The 22,882-nt window shown below is 49.4% G+C and overlaps 1 protein-coding gene across 2 annotated transcripts in view; it reads right to left on the reverse strand.

The window, feature by feature from the left end:
- NINL (ninein like) overlaps positions 1-20,511 on the reverse strand; it is a 72,333-nt gene extending 51,822 nt beyond the window's left edge. Inside the window, exon 1 of one of the 2 annotated variants that reach the window (XM_074949849.1) lies at positions 17,082-17,146. In XM_074949849.1, the coding sequence (XP_074805950.1) occupies positions 17,082-17,146 (65 nt within the window). Of the gene's footprint in view, positions 1-17,081; positions 17,147-20,411 lie in introns of those variants that run through there. The other variant, XM_074949850.1, reaches the window with a different exon arrangement.
- Positions 20,512-22,882: the final 2,371 nt, after the last annotated feature.

Consider the following 22,882-nt stretch of genomic DNA (forward strand, 5'->3'; position numbering starts at 1 on the left):
CACACACCCCCATAGAAACACAAGCCCCTCACTGTCTAACCTGCACTCCGAAGAGAAGTGCTCACCCACAGTGGCAAGCCCAGACCGTGGGAGGAACATGTGCTGCCCTTCCTGATTTGTGTTGTTTTAGGTGCAGGGAGCCAGCCTGACTGGCTAGAACATGTCACATAACAGAGCGAGAGGCGGGTAACTTGCAGAAACCAGAAACCCCTATTTAACAACTAGAAATACAGGCTCTCTTGCACATGGGTCTCCTGGACAACAAGCTGCTTGGAGCAGTTCGAGAACTGGAAAAAGACAAAAATTCTTTAATAATTTTATTAAGACAATGTTGAAGTAAAGAGAAAACGGTACAGAGTTTAAGCACAGATGTTTCTGGTTTTCAGGGAATAAGGTACAGATTATCAAGGGGTGCGAAATTCGGTTTAGGAACAAGTGGCGTAAGGAATACATAATCTGCAATCTCCCCGATTGGGGGTAAAATTAGCGGGTCAAAGTACAGACATTGAGATATGGGGGTATGTTGTTCATATAATGGCTATGTTCAGGTGTGGAGTATAATGAGTGGATATGATGATGAGGATGGATCTACCCTCATTCGGTGGGATTTAATGTTCAGTGAGTTTATGGTTCCAGTTCATACGGTCCAATGGAAAAAGTCTCTCCGTCCCTTTCCCATAGTGGATGCACGATGTCGTTCCGGCTCACACCTCCTGGTACTGTCGGTGGCCGGGGATGTGTTCGATGTAGATGTCCCTGGACCATCGGATGGTGTCCGAGACCATGAGGCGCCGCATGAGCCGTGCGTAGCATCGACCGATCCCACAGGTCCGCAGCACACACTCGTTGCAGGGGTCCCAAGTGCCCAGGGCTCCGACGATCAGGGCATCCATCTGCACCTCGTAGCCCCTCACTCTCAGGGTGTCGGCCAGGGGGGCGTATTTTTTCTACACTGAAAGGAAACGGCTTTGTTTTCTGTCTTCCTGACCACAGAGAACATGCCTTAGGAGCCATGCAGCGACTGTCAATACCAAGCACCTCTTTTTCTAAAAACCTTCCTGCTACGCACACCTGTAACTTACCTAGCCTTATCTCAGACCTGGCCTAGCCCTGGGCGAAGGGGGGACCTAACCTGTCCCACCCCCAGAGGGGACGTCATGATTAAGAGCATGTCTGCACTCTCAACTAGGGGTGTGATTCCCAGTGCCAGGAGACACACACACACACACACACACACACACCCCCATAGGCTCAGTGCACTAGCTGGCACACTGCAGCCAAGACTTCTCCCCTCTCCCCCCACTCTGGAGCGGAGGAGGTAACAGGCTCAGAACACCCACTTGGGTCGGTCCCAGGCGGAGGTGGCCCACATGGGGGTGTGAGCAGGGCTCTCACTCCTAGGTGGGGCGTTGGCCAAGTCACCTTCCAGCCCAAAACAAACAGCGTAAGCCATGCCCTGAAGGGTCAATACTGCAGCCCTGCGTGCACTGGCGCGAACTCCATGCTGGCGAAAGATGCCAGGCTCCCTACAGCCCCAGGAACTGATGCCGTCTATTGAGCTGCAAATTTCTACCACCTCCAGTGCAAACGCAAAGACCACCAGCAGGCTCGCCCGCCACATTGCCAGGGAGAGAGGCAGGTTCTGCCACCTTCCCTCAGCAGTTACTCCCCACACAGATGGTGCTGGAGACTTGCAATAATGATATGGGGCTGCAGAATGTCTGACTGAGCAAAGAGGCCTCTCTCGGTGGACCCTTCCGAGACCACCCAGCTGACAGCTCCAGTCAGCATGGACAAGGGAGCGGAGATCGCTCCGGGGAAGCATATAGTCCATTAATCCAGCCCATACTTCTTTAACTTGCTGGCAAGAATACTGTGGGAGACAATATCAAAAGCTTTGCTAAAGTCAAGAAATAACACATCCTCTGCTTTCCCCTCATCCACAGAGCCAGTTATCTCGTCAGAGAAGGCAATTAGGTTAGTCAGGCATGACTTGCCCTTGGTGAATCCATGCTGACTGTTCCTGATCACTTTCCTTTCCTTTAAGTGCTTCAGAATTGATTCCTTGAGGACCTGCTCCAGGATTTTTCCAGGGACTGAGGTGAGGCTGACTAGCCTGTAGTGCCCCGGATCCTCCTCCTTCCCTTTTTTAAAGGTGGGCACTACATTAGCCTTTTTCCAGTCATCCGGGATCTCCCCTGATCGCCATGAGTTTTCAAAGATAATGGACAATGGCTCTGCAATCACATCTGCCAACTCCTTTAGCACCCTCAGATGCAGTGCATCCGGCCCCATAGACTTGTGCTTGTCCAGCTTTTTTAAATAGTCCCGAACCACTTCTTTCTCCACAGAGGGCTGGTCACCTCTTCCCCATGCTGTGCTGTCCAGTGCAGCAGTCTGGGAGCTCACCTTGTTCGTGAAGACAGACGCAAAAAAAGCACTGAGTACATTAGCTTTTTCCACATCCTCTGTCACTAGGTTGCCTCCCTCATTCAGTAAGGGGCCCACACTTTCCTTGGCTTTCTTCTTGTTGCTAACATACCTGAAGAAACCCTTCCTGGTACTCTTAACATCTCTTGCTAGCTGCAACTCCAAGTGTGATTTGGCCTTCCTGATTTCACTCCTGCATGCCCGGGCAATATTTTTATATTCTTCCCTGGTCATTTGTCCAATCGTCCACTTCTTGTAAGCTTCTTTTTTGTGTTTAAGATCAGCAAGGATTTCACTGTTAAGCCAAGCTGGTCGCCTGCCATATTTACTATTCTTTCTACACATCGGGATGGTTTGTTCCTGCAACCTCAATCAGGATTCTTTAAAATACAGCCAGCTCTCCTGGACTCCTTTCCCCCTCATGTTATTCTCCCAGGGGATCCTGCCCATCAGTTCCCTGAGGTTGTCAAAGTCTACTTTTCTGAAGTCCAAGGTCCGTATTCTGCTGCTCTCCTTTCCTCCTTGTGTCAGGATCCTGAACTCGACCATCTCATGGTCACTGCCTCCCAGGTTCCCATCCACTTTTGCTTCCCCTACTAATTCTTCCCGGTTTGTGAGCAGCAGGTCAAGAAGAGCTCTGCCCCTAGTTGATTCCTCCTCTCTGCCTGTGACTCCAAACAGCCACTGTCCTGCAGTGCTCCTCTTCCTCTCTCTTCCCTGAAGATCCTGGGCGGGGGGGTGGGGGGGAGGGGGCAGGCGCAGGAGGGGAGAGCCCCCTGCATGCAACTCCTCTAGTCCTAAGCGAGACCTGTTTCTGCCTCGATGCCTCTGAACAAGAGGTGAGATGTGGAAAGGGCTCACGGACACAGAGACCAAACATTCCTTCATAGACTCATAGAATATCAGGGTTGGAAGGGACCTCAGGAGGGACCCCAAAGCAGGACCAATCTCCAATTTCCTGCACATCCCATGTGTCAATGCCCCTTTTCCTGTGCACCCACTCGGGAAATGCCTCCAGGATTTCTCCTTCACTCGTCCCCTTCCTGCCAAACGAAGAGCATCAAGGCAGGAATAGTAAATGTCTCTGAGCAATACAACATAATCCAACCAGCTGTGACAAGGGAGCTGGCACTGAACTGTAAAGACTCAGGACCTGGTCCAGCAAAGCACTCCAACACTTGCTTAGCTCTAAGCCCATGACTTAAATGGGATTGGTCAGGTGCTAAAGTTAAGCACCTGCTTGAATGCTTTGCTGGACTGGGGCTTCAGTTATTACAGGCTGGGGCCAGAAGCTACCAAGTGCCCGGCTGACAGGGAACGCACCCCCAGACATTTCAGCGAGCACCCCACGACTCTCGTCGGCAATGGCACAAGGACACAGAGATGTGTGCAACAGAGCTCGGATGATCACTCCTGAGCCTGGGTCAGGGACCCAAGGCTATGTCAGTTCAGTGGAGACTGTGGGAAGGCTGCTCTTAGCCTTGTACTTCGTCACTAAGCTGCCACTGCTCTGGGCCAAGCAAGCCACTACTCCAGTACCCGGTTGTCAGCAGAGGATCCGGGGGAACAAAGGGTGTGGCTAGATAGCAGGGCGAAGCTCACTAGCGGAACAATGGTCTGACCTGCAGAAGTGCAGTGGGCCAAGAGTGCAGGCCAATCAACAGATCTGGATTTGCACTGGCACCAGTACTGTCTGCTGCTTTGTGCTGCTCGAGGGCTTGCTAGGCCACTCTCATGCCAGTCCCAAGGGCACTCCATAGCTGGGAAGGACCTGGTAGACCCAGGGACTTCTATCAGGCTAGATGGCTCTTTCTGCCACCATGGATGGCAACTGGCTACAGCCCAGGGGGAATCTAGACACAGGGACATCACTGTGGGGAGAGGTGAGGGACAATCACCAGCTACTTGAGGGCATATGCAGGAATCGTCTTCCGCTGCTCTCACCACTGCCGCCAGACCATGTGAACCGACAGGCCCAGCTCCGCCATGGCTTCCCGGACCGAGCATGCACAGAACAGGTCAATAGGAGCTCTCTAACCTGCAAGACGGCTCTCACCTTCCCACTCCTCTGCCCCACCCCTGGCAGCAGCCGGCTGTGAGAACCAGTCCTGAGTCGGGAGTCTGCACCTCTCCTCGTGCCCACGTCCAGCGGTCAGAGAGCAGCATGGCGGGTGGGTTTGAGGTGCGGTTGTGACAGAGAAGCAGCTGTGGGTTGGAGGGGATGGCTGGCAGGGAAGCAGCAAGGGATGGAGAGGGTGGCCTGTGCATGGGTATGAGGAGAGGCAAAGAGTTTACTGAAAAAGGAGCCATTTCGAAAACCCCTCCGGAGAGTTTCCGGTGCAGTTGCTACCAAGATGCCCACCAGGGCGTTGGTGCTGGAACCGGCTAAGTGCTGGCTCCCAGCCACTGGGAGGAAGGGAGACGTTCCTTCCCTGCCTCTGCTCTTCTCCTGCCCCCCGTTTTGGGGAGCCCTCCTCCACCCCCGCCAATTGAACTGGCTCCTGGCTCAGTTGCTGCTCGTGCTTTCATTGCTGCCCTGGAGAGCACAGGCTCAGACGCCTTCCTCCACTCAGCAGCAGACTTCTGGGACAGCTGCTGAGAGATGACAATCCTTAGCCCTCGGTGGTGTTGATCTCTCTTACAGCTGTTTACTGAGGTGAACGAGCATCATCCCCCATTTACAGGTGAGGAAACTGAGGCACGGTCTGGCCACGTGACTTGCCCAAGGGCACAAAGTCACTAATGGAACCCTACTTAAGAACCCAAATCTGACATGCTGTCAGGGGCTTTAGCTACTGCTCCTCTTGCTGCTATTCCTAAAGACACTGGGAAGCAGCACTCCTGTACTCCAACTCCAGGAAGGGAGTATGGTCTTGCAGTAAGAGTACGAGGCGACTGGCAACTAGGACCCCTCCGTGAGTCCAGTCCTGCCTCTGGGAGGGAAGCAGGGCCAACAGGCTGCCTCAGTTGATTAGGTTCTGTAGCATATATTCTTCATGGACCCTCTTCAACTCCTAGGAACCAAGGGAACATGGCAGTAAATAGGCGTCTCTCTACTATGCTCGTGTTCCCTCTGGCAGCTCAGAAGCCAACAATGCTGTTCCATACGTTGACAGGATGTTAAAAAGAATTGTTACCTGGTACCACCCTGGCTCAGCAGAGTCCGCAGCCCTTTTGGTGAGATGCGAAAGCAGACGGCGTTTTGACTCGGGGGAAGGACATCGTGCCAATGTAACAGGAAGCGCAGGGATGCGAGAGCAGGAACTCAATAGGGAGGTTTGCCCAAAGCGCTGATCTGACCGAAGGCTTTATCTGGGTTGCCGGTAGATGCCCAGTGTTACTGTAGCCCCAGGGCGGCCTCTGAAGATTTCCCCTGAATTAAAGCAGGCATGGTCAAAGCCTAGCTGGGGCGGGCATGGGCAGCCTATTAATTTTCCTAAGGCAGCCCTGGCCCCATGTTCAGCCCGAGAGAAATTGTCACATGTGGCCCCCTGCACAACAGCTGCTCCCGTGTTCTAGGGCATTCGAGCAGGCAGCTACCTGCTGCCACACGCTACCACTGTGGCTGCTGCAGGTTAACAGGGTCAGAGGCAAGACCCAGGCCCAACGCAGAGTGAAAATAATAGCGTGCGCCGTATGGAAAGTGAAATGTGGGGCAAGGACTACAATGGAGGAGGCAGTAAGGAGCCCGGGCAACACAATGCGTCAGAGAGCAGCATCTGGGGCATGACAGCAGCCCAATTTGCGACGGCTGTGAGTCCCCTGTGGCAGGAGGTTTGGATCCTCTCCCATCAAAGGGACTGATCCCGCACGGTACTGCGCACTCTGGCTGGGACTTTCCAAAGGGATTAAATCACTGAGAGCTCCTGAAAGTCCTATTGTGTGGCACCGATCCGCAAAGAACTTCCGCACATTCTGCACTAGCCAGCGTGGCTACTCACAGCCTTGGAGTCCAGCAGGCGCCTACGTGGTTTGCTGGATCAGGGCCAGAGAGCAGAGCACCTTGCAGGATCCCTCCCTAAGTGATGATGAAACAGGGGCGAGACCACCACAGACTTGTCTGGCAATGTATTTTCCTGTTGAGGCTTGTTAGCCATTCTAGATACAGTCAGCATCGTTTTGCTTTGTAGGACGATGGACACCATCCTCACTTCTTCCAGTGCCAGAACAAACAATGGAATAGCCTAAATCCACAACCAGGGGCCCTCCCGCCCTAATAACATACTAGAGACAAGCCAGCCACATAACCACCAAAGTCACAACTCTAGCCACAATCCCCTGGGATAACAACAGCTGGAGTAGCAGTGTAAACAGACTCCCGGCAGCCATCAGCATTTTAAGCAGGAGGCCACCTACTGCTGCTCAGAGTAGGTCTAAATAACCCAGCATCGGTGTTGAGCCTGCATTATAGTGCTCCGCGCAGTAGGAATTCTCAGCAATAGTTTCCGAACGTAGACAAGGCCCAAGAATATGTGACGTAACGTTGGTGTGATCAAGAAGGTTTTCCCATGCCTGACAAAGACACTCAAACCATGCATTAAAATGGAATGCTCAACATACCAACCATGGAGTTGTTACCAACATATCCATTATATGTTCAGATAAGACCTTGTCTATACACAAGCTTTAACTACATCAGTATCCTTACCCCAGAATAATCCCACAGCGTGGATGCAGTTATAAAGGTCCTTTATACCATTACAGCTATTCCCATCTGGGAAGGGGAACAAGCTAAACCAATATACGACAGCTTTATACCCGTATAAATGCATCAGTGTAATACACCCCTGACACAGTAATGCCAGTACAAAGCGTGGCAGCAGGGAAAGAAAGAGAGGGTTTAAGTGCAGCCATTTAAGTGTCAGAGACAGAGCAACTGTTTTGTTAAGTCTTAGCCTAATATCGCGAGACCTGTAGAAGCAGGGCGCACGTCAGAAGCGAGTGGGAAACAGCAGAATAGTCAGTGTGACCTAGCCTTGAGATAACGATGTTTTGAGAAGAGAAAGTGAGAAAATACTGGATTAGATAGTAAATGGCCTAAATAAAATGCAGATGTTTTTAATTAATGCACGTCACAATGAGGTATAAATGCTTGTGTGATTTTGCTTGTACTTTGCTCTCTGCCAGCTGTACTCTCCCCTTTCAATTGCTCAAATAAAGCTGTCTCTGATTTTGTTGCTTCCAACCTGAGAGTGGAGTTCGTTTTCTTCCACAATATTTGGTGCCGTGACTCAAATGGCTACGCCCAGCTGAGGCAGCGACCGCTACTACGGACCGTCCCCCTTCGAACCCCAGGCGCCAACTCAGAGGTAAGAGACCTTTTGAAATCTCTACTGGGGCATCGGAGGAGGACTGACTGTGGGGCCGTCTGTCCCTTTGGGCTCACGCCATGCGAACTTTTGCGTATGCAACAAGATCAGACGCAGAACGGTGTTGGGGAATTGGTTGCCCCATGTAAGGTTAGTTGTATGTGTACGTGGGGCTGGGAAATGTCTTGTTGCCCCAGGGTAAACCAATGTGTGGCTTAGGTCAGACCTATTGAGGGGTTGTGGTAACGCCCTCAGAGAAGAACACAGGTGTGTTCAGTCCAGACAGAGGGGTTGTGGTGAAGCCCTCAGGTTAAAAAAAAGACAGAGAGAAAAAAAAAAGAAAAAAAAGGAGAAAAAAACCTGATGCATCATGGTATGAATGGAATAGAGGACTAGAGGCCTTGGGGTGGGGGTGGGTGCATGCGCCAGTGTGAATGGGGGCCACTGGAAGACACCCAGAGCTCCCTGCAAAGCCCACAAGCTCCTGACAGGGGATAGCTCTAACACAAGCTTGATGGCTGCACCTTAGTGGATCAGTAGAAGATCCGACCCAAGGTGGGCTGTCTCTGCATGGCATGACCAGCGAGGGGCCTGCCTGGGTCTAGGATTGTGTGACCCCATCTTTCCTCCCCCTCTCCTCCCCACCTGAGCCACTGACTGGTCTGACCATCTCACTGGAAGCAATTAGAGTAAGCGGCGCCGTCTCTCTGAAACTAGCAGACGCTCTTTGCTGAAGGGAGGTGTAGGAGGGTCGTGGACATCGTTGATAAATCTTTCCTGTGTGAGTGCCCGAGGAGTGGTGTGGTAATTTTAGCTTTATGAGCCGCTGACTCAGTGGACAGGATAGAGACATGTCTTAGTTTATGAGCTGCTGCAGCAGACAGGGCACCCCCCACACGCCTAGAGAATGGGTGGAAATCAGTCCAAGACTACTCCTGTTCCACCGAAAGGCACGCCTGCTTATTTTATGTATGTGCATTATAGTCCCAGGACTTGTAAGTACTTAGAGAATTGGAATTTTTACACGCGTGATGATCCATCTAAACAATTCCCACTAGAAGGTACCTTTGATTTAAATAAGATTGTCCACCTCAGAGGCGCTCTTGTGTCACCTAAAATCCCTGATGGGCAGTGGGAACCGTTTGTTTATTGGTGGGAGGAAGCTACAAAGAGACTCCATGAGTCTCGGGTGCGAACTTTAAAAGATTCCCAGGAGAAATTAAAAACTCAGATGCAAGAGTTAAAAACCAGGTGTAAGGCATCTGGATGCTTTCCGGCCAGAGCAATCTCATTACCTCCCTCAGCTCCTTTGTATCCCCAATTAGTTAAGACTGGGAGTGAGGAAGAGGCAGCTGAGGACACTGTGGACTTTTTCAGTGCTGCAAAGCAGCCCCCCCTTCCTCCCCCTCAACAGGCTGCCCCGCTTAATGAATTTCAGGCAGGCAGCAGTGTTTTCCAGCAGCAGCAGCAGCCTCACCAGCAAATGTGTCTGCTGCAGAGGAAACCCGTCCACTACAAGGGTCGGGGGCTGTTCCTGATTCTACCAGTGCCCCACTTGACTCCCCTTCCCCAATCTCCAGCTGCAGTAGGAGATAATTTGGTCACAGTGCATGCCCCTTGGACACCAGGGGATCTTAGAAATCTGGTTAAGGAGTTCCCTAATATTACAGAAGAGCCAGAGAAATTTAAAAAGGAACTCCAGACAGTGATTCAGTGTTATAATCCATCATGGGCTGACATTAACCAACTTTTGCAAGTAGTTATACCATCTGAAGTACAACAGCGACTACTTGCTAAGGCCCAGTGGCCCTCTACCGATCCCGGACAGGGTGCTACTTTGACTCAAGCTAGGGAAAATCTAGTGGCTGCCATTCCAGAAATTTGTCCTAGGAAGACAGACTGGACAAAGATTAACAACTGTAAACAGAACAAGGGCGAGTCCCCCGCTGACTATTTAGATAGACTGACAAAAGTGTTTGAACAACATTCCGGGATCAATCAACCAGCTAGCAATGCTAAAGAAGCAGTAGGGGCTGTTTTTGTTCAGGGACTCTTGCCAAATGTTCAGCAACAGTTAAAATTAAACTGCATCGGCTGGCAAACTAAGCCTCTTTCTGAATTGGTGACAGTTGCCAATCACTGTACTGCCTGTATAGAACAGGAAAAGGAAAACATGGAAACAGAACTTTTGGCCCTACAGCTGCAAACTTATCAGCTTAGAGGCCATGGGATACTGAGGGGTGGGCGAGGACGAGGAAGAGGGAGACTGAGAGGTCCCTCATATCTTCCCCTGTCAGGGAACACCACATGCCACTTCTGTGGCCAGAAGGGGCATTAGAGAAACGAATGCCCGAACCGACCTCCTCTGAACCCCCTACTCCCTTTCCCAAACCCTGATGCGCCTACCTCTGTTCCACAAAATAATCCTTATTAGGACAGCCTGAGGGAACGGAACTGCATCATGAATCCTTTGCTTCCTATCAATCAAGAGGGCCCGTACATAAATTGTGAAATTGCAGGACAATCTGTAGCTTGCCTTGTAGATACAGGTGCTAGCAGATCTGCTTTACAGTCTGCTGAGTTTTCCTCTGTTCCCTTGTCATCTTCTTCTGTTAATGCAGTTGGTATCTCAAATAAACCTGTTCCCCATCCTGTTACCAAACCTCTTTCTATTTCTATCTTCTGCTAAAATTTAAGACACAGCCTTTGTCTACTTCTCGACTTACCAAATATGAGCTTATTCTGTTATCTTCGTCTCACATTACTTTGGCTCATTGCCCCATTCTGAATCCCACTTCCCTGTTACCAGGGCCTCAGGATGGAGAGCCTCATGATTGTGTGTCTGTTAATTCTCTTCTTACCCGCCCAACGGAAGATCTTACCAATGTGCCTTTGCAGAATCCTGACCTTATTTATTTTGTAGATGGTTCTTGTTTTGTGAAATTCTGAGGGAAAATTGGTTGCTGGTTATGCTGTCTGTTCTTTATATTCTGTTATTGAAAGTGCTTTCCTTTCCTCTGTCTTTTCAGCTCAGGTGGCCGAGCTCGTGGCCTTGACATGAGCATGTATTCTGGCACAGGATCAAACCGTTTATTTAAACTAAAAGAAAAGGAGGACTTGTGGCACCTTAGAGACTAACCAATTTATTTGAGCATAAGCTTTCATGAGCTACAGCTCACTTCATCGGATGCATACTGTAGCTGTAGCTCACGAAAGCTCATGCTCAAATAAATTGGTTAGTCTCTAAGGTGCCACAAGTCCTCCTTTTCTTTTTGCGAATACAGACTAACACAGCAGTTACTCTGAAACTATTTAAACTGACTCTCGCTATGCTTTTGGAGTGGCTCACAATTATGGTGTACTTTGGAAACACAGAGGTTTCCTTACCTCCTCTGGTTCCCCCATTAAGAACAGTCAGTATGTATCTGCTCTTTTGGATGCTCTTTTGTTGCCCAAAGCTGTTGCTATTGTAAAACGCCTGGCTCATCAACCCCCTCGTGATGAAGTTACTCGTAGAAATGCTTCGGCTGATTCAGCAGCCAAGGATGCGGCCCTTTCTGACCCTCAGGCTGCTTTTATTTTTGCCTTAGTCGAGCAACGTCCACAGGCTTCCCTCAACGACCTTGCTAGGATCCAGGAGATGGCGCCAGAGACCGAAAAACGTTCTTGGAGTGTTGCTGGGTGCACTTTACACCCTGACCAATCTTGGTGCTTCCAGGATGGATGGCTGGTTGCACCACAGATGCTTTTGCCCTATCTTGCTCACCTGCATCATGGGATATCGTATGGGGAGATGCTTGTTGCAGTGGGATGCAATTGGTAGGCCCCAGGTTTTCCTTCTGTGTCCCAGCACTACTGCCAACAATGTTCAATCTGCCAGCAACACAACGTTGGTAAAGCTGTTAAAACCAGACAAGCAGCCCATCCCGCTCCGTGGGGACCGTTTGTAAATATTCAGATTGATTTTATTCAAATGTCTAAATGTTGTAATTATGAATATGTATTCGTATTAGTTGATGTTTTTTCAAGCTGGGTTGAGGCCTTCTCCTGCAGGAGGGCAGATGCCAAGTCTGTTGTGAAAATTTTGCTCAAAGGCTTTGTACCAAGGTTTGGTATACCTGTTTGTATCAACAGTGACCGTGGCACTCATTTTACTGGACAGATTGTAAAAGAATTATGTGCAGCCTTGCAGATTCAACACAACCTCCACTGCCCTCACCATCCACAATCTGCCGGGACAGTGGAACGTCACAATGGGATTCTGAAAAACAAACTGGCTAAGATTTGTGCAGAGACAAACCTCAAATGGCCAGATGCCTTGCCGTTAGCATTGATGAGCATGAGGGCCACTCCCAACCGAAAGACTGGACTCAGCCCACTTGAGATTTTGACAGGGCACCCGATGCGACTTCCAGTAGCGCCCCCACTGGCCCTTGCTCAGACGGACATTCATTTGATGGATGATATGATGCTTAATTACTGCCAGACACTAATGAAATGTGTTAAGTCTTTTTACTCACAGGTGAAAGCAGCATTACCCAAGGACCCTGAACAGCCTTGCCACTCCTTGGAATCAGGAGATTGGGTCTACGTAAAGGTCCACCAGTGAAAGAATGCTCTGGCTCCACACTGGAAAGGCCCTTACCAAGTCCTGCTGACTACCAACACGCTGTGAAGTGCCAAGGACTGACTGCCTGGACCCATGCTTCTCACTACAAAAAGACCCCTCCACCTCGAGATGATTCTACATCAACTGCTGATCAGCTTGTTTCTACTTCTGTTCCTCCCCCTGAACTGCAAGAGAAAAGGACAAGGTGAAGTGCTAGTAACCTCTCCCTTGTCCGCTGATGAAATCATTGTGTCGTCAGCATTTGCTACAGAAACCACAGCACTACAGGGTGACGTGCTGGTAACCTTTCCCCTGTATGATGCTGGACCACGACTGTTCCAGGAAAGAAGAAAAAAGAAATGCTCACTCCACCGAACCTGCCAAGGCCCAGGAGTTCCTGACTACAAAGGACATTAAGAACTGGCCCTGGTGGAAGAAACGGAGGATTGTAGACTGGCAGGGAGGAAACTGTGACCAGTCTTGGGAGTGTGGTGTTCACTGGATTTTGGGGTTTATTCCATCAGCTGCACAATGCGCTACTGGACAAGTACCCTGGAAATGTACTATTCTCCCTAATTGGATTTCAGATGAAGAATATCAAACCAAAGCCTTATTGCCACAACCACTACCCCTGCCATTCCCACCCCTGTAACATACCCAGACATAGACAATACTATCTATTTGGATGAAACCCAATGGCCAAGGCCTTCACATGCTGGTGATTTATTTAAGTATTGTTTGGAAAATTCATTTTTTAAGGTTCAGGACATGTCATATGAGCAAACAATTGACTGGAGAACAAATGGATCAGTAGAAATAGAAGTATATGACATGACCACAAATGACTCTGGGGAATCTGAATTGGAGATACATGGGTTTTATGAAGGGGTTGATATGATGGCCATTCCAGGGGTTTGTAGTGTATTGGGAGAAAGGGGCCCTTGTTGTTATTTAGTTACCCAATTAGCAAATAACCAGACTCATACTCAGAGAGTACGTTCTGCCACTGGAAAATTTACCTGTACTGAAATGATCCCAGTAACTAGCAATTTAACCTGTACCATCTTACAATATACCTTCTTATGCTATTGATGTTAATGCCTCTCAAAAGTATTTGAAAATAGTTAAACAACAGATGTGGTATAATGCTATCCCCGAAAGAGATGTACTAGGACATCGAATAACCATAATTAATGCCACATTAGGGACTGTGAAATTCATCCTGCCCCTATCCAGCTTTCAAATTACTTCCACGTATCCCAATTGTTCCAAGGGAGCTGCTATCCAGCTAGAACAGCAAAGAGCACGGGTCTCCTCTCGGAAGAAAAGAGGCTTAACTGGTCACTTATGGGATGGTGCAAATAGTGCAGCAGCAATTTGGAATATTCTTAAGGGCCAACAACATGATGAGAAATTAGGACAACTAGAGAAAGCCACTGGTCTTATTACTGGAGCACACCTGACCCAGGTGCAAGCTGGAGTTGGTGAATTACATGTTATTTCCACCCTTAGTTCGATGACCCTGGAGCTGTTGACAGGAATGGTGTTGAATATCACTGAGGCAGGAAAGGAACTGCAGTGGAATCTAGCATGTTCAGAGATTCAGGATTTCCTGAATGACCAGCTGATGGCCATTCGGAGTGATCTTGAGCATCAGGCTTGGCCCACTGCCCTTACTAGTGCTTCAGGAGTACCATCTGATTTGTGGCCATGGAGATATACTTGGAGATTTTCAGGATGGAGTTGCAAGTACTCGCAGTGCTCCTTCCAAGCATATGGGCCGGTAGGAGGGGTGTGGGCTCCTCCATACCAAATCCTTCCAGGTCCATGGGGAGGATGCATGTGGGACTGGATTATTCACCGTGACGTCTGGGAGATTAGACCACATGGTATGCCTTGCCAATTTGTTGTTAGTGCTCCTGGAATAACACCTGATATTTGGATTGGAATAGGGAATCAGTGGACATTATGGCCCTTTAAACCCCCGCAGCTTCAGTGAGTAAGGAAATTGAAGCAAGGGGAAATTGTCACAGTATTTGACAAAGTTTGTTGGGAAGGTATGGGACAAGGAACTACCCTGACAGGACAGTTACTTTTCCAAGCTAATGATAGTTGTGTATATGTTAAGGCCACCACTTTGCAAGACTTACATTTTAATCCCACTATGGCCACAGGAAATCACATTATTTCTTGGCCTGTAGACAAAACCCTACAATTGGACCTTGGGTATCAGATTTCTTTTAATTGAACCACTTTGATACCCGACCGGTTTCAAAATTTACACTCACTCCTACCAGAGGTTCGGAAAATTTCTGACTTACAGGATCAAATCCATGTGCTTCAGAATATCTGTCAAATTGAAAAACGTGCTTGTCATACAGCTTATAGAGTGTCTACTTTGTGTACTAATTATGATGTAATGTGCTCTGTAACTAAGGCAATGAAACAACCCCAGCATATTATTACAATGGGGACATTGATGCGTGAATTGCTTTTGTTTAGTCTAGGACTATGTTATTGTTGTAAGGGATGGACTAAAAAAAATGCTTCTCATGTTCATACTAATCACGCATTATCGTTTTATCCAGTTAAGATTTATAGGGCTGATTCTGATCCTCCTGAGCTAGAAACAGAAATACAAGGCTTGATGCAATTGGAGGTTTAAGAATGTTAGTTGTTCTAAAGGAAGCACAAAGGGGGGAGTATGGAAGCAGGGAAAGAAAGAGAGGGTTTAAGTGCAGCCATTTAAGTGTCAGAGACAGAGCAACTGTTGAGCTAAGTCTTAGCCTAATATCGCGAGACCTGTAGAAGCAGGGCGCACGTCAGAAGCGAGTGGGAAACAGCAGAATAGTCAGTGTGACCTAGCCTTGAGATAACGATGTTTTGAGAAGAGAAAGTGAGAAAATACTGGATTAGATAGTAAATAGCCTAAATAAAATGCAGATGTTTTTAATTAATGCACGTCACAATGAGGTATAAATGCCTGTGTGATTTTGCTTGTACTTTGAAGAACTTGAGGCAGAGATGCTCTCTGCCGGCTGTATTCTTCCCTTTCAATTGCTTAAATAAACCTGTCTCTGATTTTGTTGCTTCCAACCTGAGAGCGGAGTTCATTTTCTTCCACAAAAGTCAGGCCTATGAACTTTCAATGTAAACTTGGCTATTGTTCAAGAAGCTGGTATAAGCTAAACCAAATGCTGCAAAGCACCATCTGATCTGATTAAATGGAGACTTGTGATTTTGGATGCCTCAATTATCAGGTGCCTTCTAAGGAGTCTCAAGTTAGGCACCCAAAAAATTACGTTTCACTTATGAAAATTAAGCCTTTTCTATTAGAGCCGTCTGTTTTCTTTCACATAAAAATTTGCAATTGCAGCAAGAAATTGCAAGTTCAGAAACTGCTGTTGCAACTGTGATTTCAGCCCTGACTAAGGAGATCTAACCCACAAACCCACTACTGGTGGGATGTGTTTGCAGGAAGTTTCCTAAAATACATTTTTTGGTAAAAGATAATCATATACAAAAATCTGTAAAAGTGAAAATAAACAGAGCTGAGAGACAGTCTGTGCATCCCTCCATCTCGCCGTGAACCACAGCACTGTGTGTTTATTCCCCAGGGATGGCCACTGGTTTTTAAAGTGGTGGCTCAGGGTGGTAAACAGCCAGTATTACTTTGTATTATTTTTTAAACATAATGGTGTTAATTTCAGATATTTTGGAGCCTCCTACCAAACATCTCCCCATATTCCTGCTCAGTAACTTTCTCCATAAATAGGACCCCAGTGCAAGCTTAGTATGTAGCTTCTGGGTGCTTGGCACTTTTGAAAAACAGTTACTTAGTTAGGTGACTATATATGGACTTATGAGCTTAATTTTAAGCACCCTTTTTTAAAATCTTGATTTAAGATCAATACCTAATCTTTAGCTCATCTTGAAGACTGCAGTGAAAAAGAAAAGGGATAGCAGTCTGTCTAATTTACTTGCTACGTTAAACGTCAGTCACCACTAAAAAATAGTTCAGGATTGATCTGTAAAATATTTTAGCCAGAGGCAAAAGAAATCCAAATCTTCCAACACTCCTGTTTATTCAGCACATTTAAACACACATTAAGAGAAGTATGAATGAAGAGTCTAAAAAATGTCAATACCATTTGGACAGGGTGTTACACATATAAAAAAAAGTCATTCCCCCCCAAATTAATATGTTGGGTTGTTGTTTGAGAATGATCCAGCAGCCAAGTCTGACATTAGCTTTATCAGCTTGCTGATACTGGAGCGGTTAATTTAACAGCCAAGAGCTCATTAGCGTAACAGCATTTGAGACTCCAAGCTAAGAGGCCAACACAGATTATTTTTGAATCTCTGATCAATTTCCTAGTTCAGTTATTCTGAAAGCACATGTAACAACAAGACACACAAGAACTTTAGTGACACAAGTAGACAGTTTCATGAGTTACATTAAAAGAAAAGGAGGACTTGTGGCACCTTAGAGACTAACCAATTTATTTGAGCATAAGCTTTCGTGAGCTACAGCTCACTTCATCACGAAAGCTCATGCTCAAATAAATTGGTTAGTCTCTAAGGTGCCACAAGTACTCCTTTTCTTTTTGCGAATACAGACTAACACGGCTGCTACTCTGAAATGAGTTACATTATAGTTCGTAGCTACAAGTCATGGGGAAACTTACACAGATTGCTGAATGCAATGCCATTGTAGCTTTGAGTCAACCTACCAGTGCAATAGCAATCTGTCCCACCAACATATGGTGGAGGAGATCCAAGGGCTTCCACTTCTCATGGCAACTGGAATTAAATATGAGAGAGACAGAGAGACACTTGAGAAGAAAACAAGCAAGAAGGAAAGTGGCACATTTTGCAGGCTTTGGAAAGACAAATAAAATATCTCCAGAATAAGCCCTATAAAAGAAGCCATCCAAATTCAAGGCAAGGTCCTCAAGCTGTCTACTGAACAGCTCAGGATATTGGTGATGTGATATGCCATGGTCCAGGGAGTCTTTTACCTGTGTCACCAGTTTTATTCTGACCAGTTTGAGAGACAACGAAAGTTTTACAGGCCAGTGGCAGCGTGGTGGCCTGTGTGAAATAAACAGATGGTCTTAGTCCGAAGCCTGCTAAACAGGTGCCTGCAGCACAAACCCCACCACGACTGCAACATGAGTAATCTCTGCAAGGATGCCAAGAACTGAACGGGACCAAATTATTCTATCATCACGCCCTAAGGTGATCCTTCCAAAACAGAGCTGAGGCAGGGCAGCAGGGGAAAGCTTGTGCTGTATTATTGTCATTAGCCATGTGCCTCTGGTAATGCCCTCTGTGTGTTGTGTTCTACAGACACAAAACAACCAGACAAAATCAAACAGCCACCAAGTAAGAGACAGGGGAACAGCAAACAAGTAAGGTGCTTCCACGTGGCAACTGGCCACATCCAAATACTGTACTGTTGTAGGTCCCAGATCAGTGGTTTTCAAACTGTGGGTAACAACCCAGTACTGGATCGCAAAATGTAAGGCTCTGGGTCACGGCGGCTCTAGTCAGCGCTGCCGACTGGGCCATTAAAAGTCCTGTCAGTGGTGCTGCCTGGCTAAGGCAGGCTAGTCCCTACCTGTTCAGACACCATGCTGCACCCCGGAAGCAGCCAGCAGCAGGTCTGGCTCCTAGGCGGGGGGCCAGGGGGCTCTGTGCGCTGCCCCCGCCCCGAGCACCAGCTCTGCTCTCCCATTGGCCAGTTCCCAGCCAATGGGAGCTAGGGGGAGGGGCGGTGCCTGCCAGCGAGAGCTGCGCGGAGCCGCTTGCGTGCCTCCGCCTAGGAGCTGGACCTGCTGCTGGCCACTTCCAGGGCGCAGCACGGTCCATGGTGCCAGGACAGGCAGGAAGCCTGCCTTAGCGCCCCCGCTGCACCGCTGACCGGGAGCTGCCGCAGGTAAACCCGCACCCCAACCCCCTGCCCCAACCCGGTGCCCCCTCCTCCACCCCAAAGCCCTCATCCCCGGCCCCACCCCAGAGCCTACTCCCCCAGCCCAGAGCCCTGATCCCCTCCCACACCCCAACCCCCTGCCCCAGCCCCACCCCACAGCCCTCACCCCTACACCCCAACTCTCTGCCCCAGCCCTGGGCCCCTCCCACACCCCAAACCCCTCATCCCCAGCTCCGTTGGGTCACGGGCATCAACAATTTTCTTCAAACTAGGTCGTCAGAAAAAAAGTTTGAAAACCACTGCTCTAGATGACCCAGCCACATGGTTCTAGGCGCAAAACACTCACAATAGAGCCTGTCGCTACACCCAGACGATGACAGTCTAAGTATGAAATGACAGACAAGAGGCTAATACAAACAGGGAGCACCAGGGCACAGGGAGACAATTACAACAACACAAGGGTTGCATGGCACATTGGTGTTGTCCAGGCTGTCCCTGTTCCGTGTATAAATCAAGAACTTCGGTTTCCATTTCTGTTGATTCTGCATTGTCTCCTCACATTTAGTAGTTTATTCTGCGAGCAGCCTATAGCAATCAGATTATTCACAGAGAAAAGCATTACTCAGTATGTGTAAGGGTGGCACAATCCAGGCCTTAATGAGCGCTAAACTCACACTAAGGGAAAACAGATGTGTCACGGGAGTAAGGGAAACTTCCATAGTTCTGCAGCTTCAATCTCATTCAGCTCCTGTCCCTACAGACAAGTAGAGGTGTCCTCCTTTCACCCTCTAGATGTGAGAAGAGGGTAGCCAGACTGCCCAGGATACTCAATCAGCTGTGTGCATTTATCTGCAAAAAAGGCAAACAAACACCCACCACATAAACCAGCGCAAACCCTAAGGTCTGCGCCTGCAGTGGGATTAAAAGAAACCAAATGAGCACGGACTGTTTTGGCCCTACCAACCTTGAAATCTCTGGAATTCTCCTGGCATCTATCTAGTCCTTCACATGGACTGTTTTCCAAACAGACACACACTCCCCCTCTCCTCCCACTGAGGTTTTTATGCAGAGGCAATAGCAACTATGGAGCTAGAAGTGGGAACAAAGGAGCCAATATTGTGTCAATGGGAGTGACTCCGAGATGAGGCTACAAAGAAATTCAGTGCAAAATACTCAAATAGAAGGAAGAAAAGGGAAAAATTTAAACTGACAAAACCCAGGTAATTTAGGGTCTCCACACATTAGTGAAGTGACCTACGGTTAGCAAGTGTTGCTGACAGTTAAGCCATTTTTGTTTCTGATTCTCAGGGACCTGCTACTGATTTCATTTATCAGCAGCGGGTGAGCTTCCTAGTGTACAGAGGCCCAGCGTACCTCGTGTAATGGTGTTGGAACGGGACTGTCCCCTCCCACACACACACACTCATCATTTTTGACCCTGTTGAGAGACAGTTCACAAAGGAATCTAGCGGACAAGCAATCTCAGCGATAGATCATTTCCTTTCACCATACACATTACCGCTTCGCACTGCAAGGCATGTCAAGTGATCTCTCTCCCGCCATCCCTCTCCACCCTAGGACAAACAGAGGCCAGGGACACCATTCCTTACCCATCCTGGCAAATAGCCATTCAGGGACTTAACCTCCATGAATCTATCCAGTTCTCTTTTAAACCCCCGTTCTAGCCCTCGCCTTCACAACCTCCCCAGGCAAGGAGTTCCACAGGTGGACTGTGCCCTGAGTGAAGAAGAACTTCCTTTTGTTTGTTTTAAACCTGCTGCCCCATGGCCGCCAAACCGCAGGGCACAGCCCCGGCCCCCCGCGCAGAACCAGCCTCCCCCGGCCCCGCCGCAGCGGGCTCCCGAGCCCGGGTCCCGGAGCGGGGCTGCCGTGCGGGGGCTGGGCACGCACATGGGGACGCGGCCCGGCCCCCTCTCCCAGCCCGGGGGCTCCGGGACAAACCTTCGCTGCCGGCAGCGCTGCACCCATCCACCTCGCTCGGCCGCCGCCCATCGCCGGGGCCTCTGGGCGCCCGCCGGGCAGCGGCCGAGCCCCGGCGTCTCGCGGCCTGCGGGGGGGAGGGTCGCCGGGCCGGCCCAGGCCGGCGGTTCCCGGGCACAAGCCTTACCGGGGAGGCGGGTTTCGCAGCGGGCCCCCTCAGGACTCGGCTCCGTGCCGGCCGGTGCCCGCTGGAGGGAGTCCGGGGCGCCGGGACTCGCCTCCTGCGTCCCCGGCCCGAGCCCGCGGGGCCGCCCCGCCCCGCCGGTCCCGCTGCGGGCGGCGGCAGCTCTGAGGGGCGCCCGGGAGGCCTGGGGCGGGGGAGCGGCGCACGCCGGCCCCGGCCTTTGTTCCGCCTGGCGGGAGCTGGGCCGCGGGGCTGGGCCTCGCCAGGCGGCTTCTCTCCACAGCCGGGGCGTGGGGGGGGCCTGGGGCCTGAGCAGGAATATCCCCCCCCCGCTACTCTAATAATTAATGGGGGGCCCCTGGGGGCCTGAGCAGGAATATCCCCCCCCGCTACTCTAATAATTAATGGGGGGCCCCAGGGGGCCTGAGCAGGAATATCCCCCAACACACACACTAATAATGGGGGGGGGGCCCTGGGGGCCTGAGCAGGAATATCTCCCCCCCCCCCGCTACACTAATAATTAATGGGGGGCCCCTGGGGCCTGAGCAGGAATATCCCCCCCCTACACTAATAACTAATGGGGGGGGGGCCCTGGGGGCCTGAGCAGGAATATCCCCCCCCGGCTACACTAATAATTAATGGGGGGGCCCCTGGGGGCCTAAGCAGGAATATCCCCCCCCCCGGCTACACTAATAATTAATGGGGGTGTGTGAGCTGCCAGGGGCCCTAAGCAGGAATATCCCCCCCCCACAGCTATACTATTAATTAATGGGGCGGGTGGGGTGCTTGAGCTGCTGTGGGCCCTAAGCACTTGCTTAGTCTGCTTATGCCTCCTGCGGGCTCCAGAAGTGTTTACACCTAGGGCTAGTCTACACGAGAAGCACTGCCTCTGTGCCACTGTAGCGTCTCTGGTGAAGACGCTCTATGCTGCCAGGAGAGAGAGCACGCCCATTGACATAACAAATCCACATCCCGGACAGGCAGTAGCTGTGTCGGCAGGAGAAGCTCTCCCACCGACATAGCGCTGTGCATACCGGCACTTAGGTCGGTGTAACTTGCGTCACTCGGTGCGCAGCTTATTCACACCCCTGAGCGACGTAAGTTATACCAAAGTAAGTGGTAGTGTAAACCTGACCTTAAATTTTGCTCCCCCTGATGTGACTGCCCCACTACCCAACTTAATAACTCCACCTACACCAGCGGTCAAGGTCAATGGATTTGGTCGATGCAGTATCAGTCCAGACACTGCGTTGCTCATGTCAATGACTGTTCGTAGCTTTCAGGAGCTGTCCCACAATGACAATACAATCGATACAAGCGTTCCTGGGGAGGATACGCACTACTGACACAAAGAACAAAGTGTAGACACGCACAAGCTTGTAATTACAGTGGCGGCTGTATGCCAACGTAAGTTAGGTCGACTTAATTTTGTAGTGTAGACATGGCCTCAGTCACTCCTGAGTTCAAGGAGCACTCAGGCCAGGTTTACACTCAAAAGTTAAGTCAACCAAACTAGGTAGCTCAGGCATGGGAAAAATCCACACGCCTAAATATCCTCTGGGAGGATACCATTTTAAAATTAGTTATATAGAGTAGCAGTGCTATTCAGTGTGATATTTTGCTATGATGAATAAGAAATGGATGCAATATCTCAATACATCAAGAAAACTATCAGCACAAGAAATCCATCAACCTAGCTACTGCCTCTTGGGGAGGTGGGTTACCTATTCCAACAGGATAATCTTCTGTCAACTAATTACTGTGTGCCCCAGGGGTCAGCTTAACTGCATTGCTCAAGGGTGTGGATTTTTCACATCCCTGAGTGATGCTGGGGTTGGCCTAAACTTTTAGTGTAGATCAGAGCTGAGTGTCTACACTGGGGTGCTGCAGCTGTGCTGCTGTAGCATTTCAAGTGTAGACAAGCCCTTACTGTAGAGTAGAGCAGGCCTTTATCTTGGAGCTTGCCACTGAATTACTATGTAGCCTTCACTATTCCATTCCAGGTTCCCCATTAAAACAAACATAGGGAAATATTTATTTACACAACACACAGTCAATGTGTGGAACTCATTGCCAGGGGATGTTGTGAAGGCCAAAACTATAACTGGATTCAAAAAAGAATTTAGATAAGTTCCTAGAGGATAGTTGCCCCAATGGCTATTAGCCAAGATAGTCAGGGATGCAGCTCCCATGCTCTGAGTGTAAGCCTCTGACTGCCAGATGCTGGGACTGGATGACAGAGGATGGATCACTTGATAATTGCCCTGTTCTGTTCATTCCCTCTGAAGTATCCAGCATTGGCCTGGGGTTGCCAATTTTGGTTGCACGTATTCCTGGAGGTTTCATTACATGACATAATCTTTAATTGAAGATTCATCTTTAATTGCTGGGACTCCAGGACAATCCTGGAGAGTTGGCAAGCACAGGAAGATAGGCTACTGGGATAGATGGACCACTGGTCTGACCCAGTATGG

The sequence above is a fragment of the Natator depressus genome, chromosome 3 (genome assembly GCF_965152275.1).
Source record: "Natator depressus isolate rNatDep1 chromosome 3, rNatDep2.hap1, whole genome shotgun sequence".
Lineage (NCBI taxonomy): Eukaryota > Metazoa > Chordata > Testudines > Cheloniidae > Natator > Natator depressus.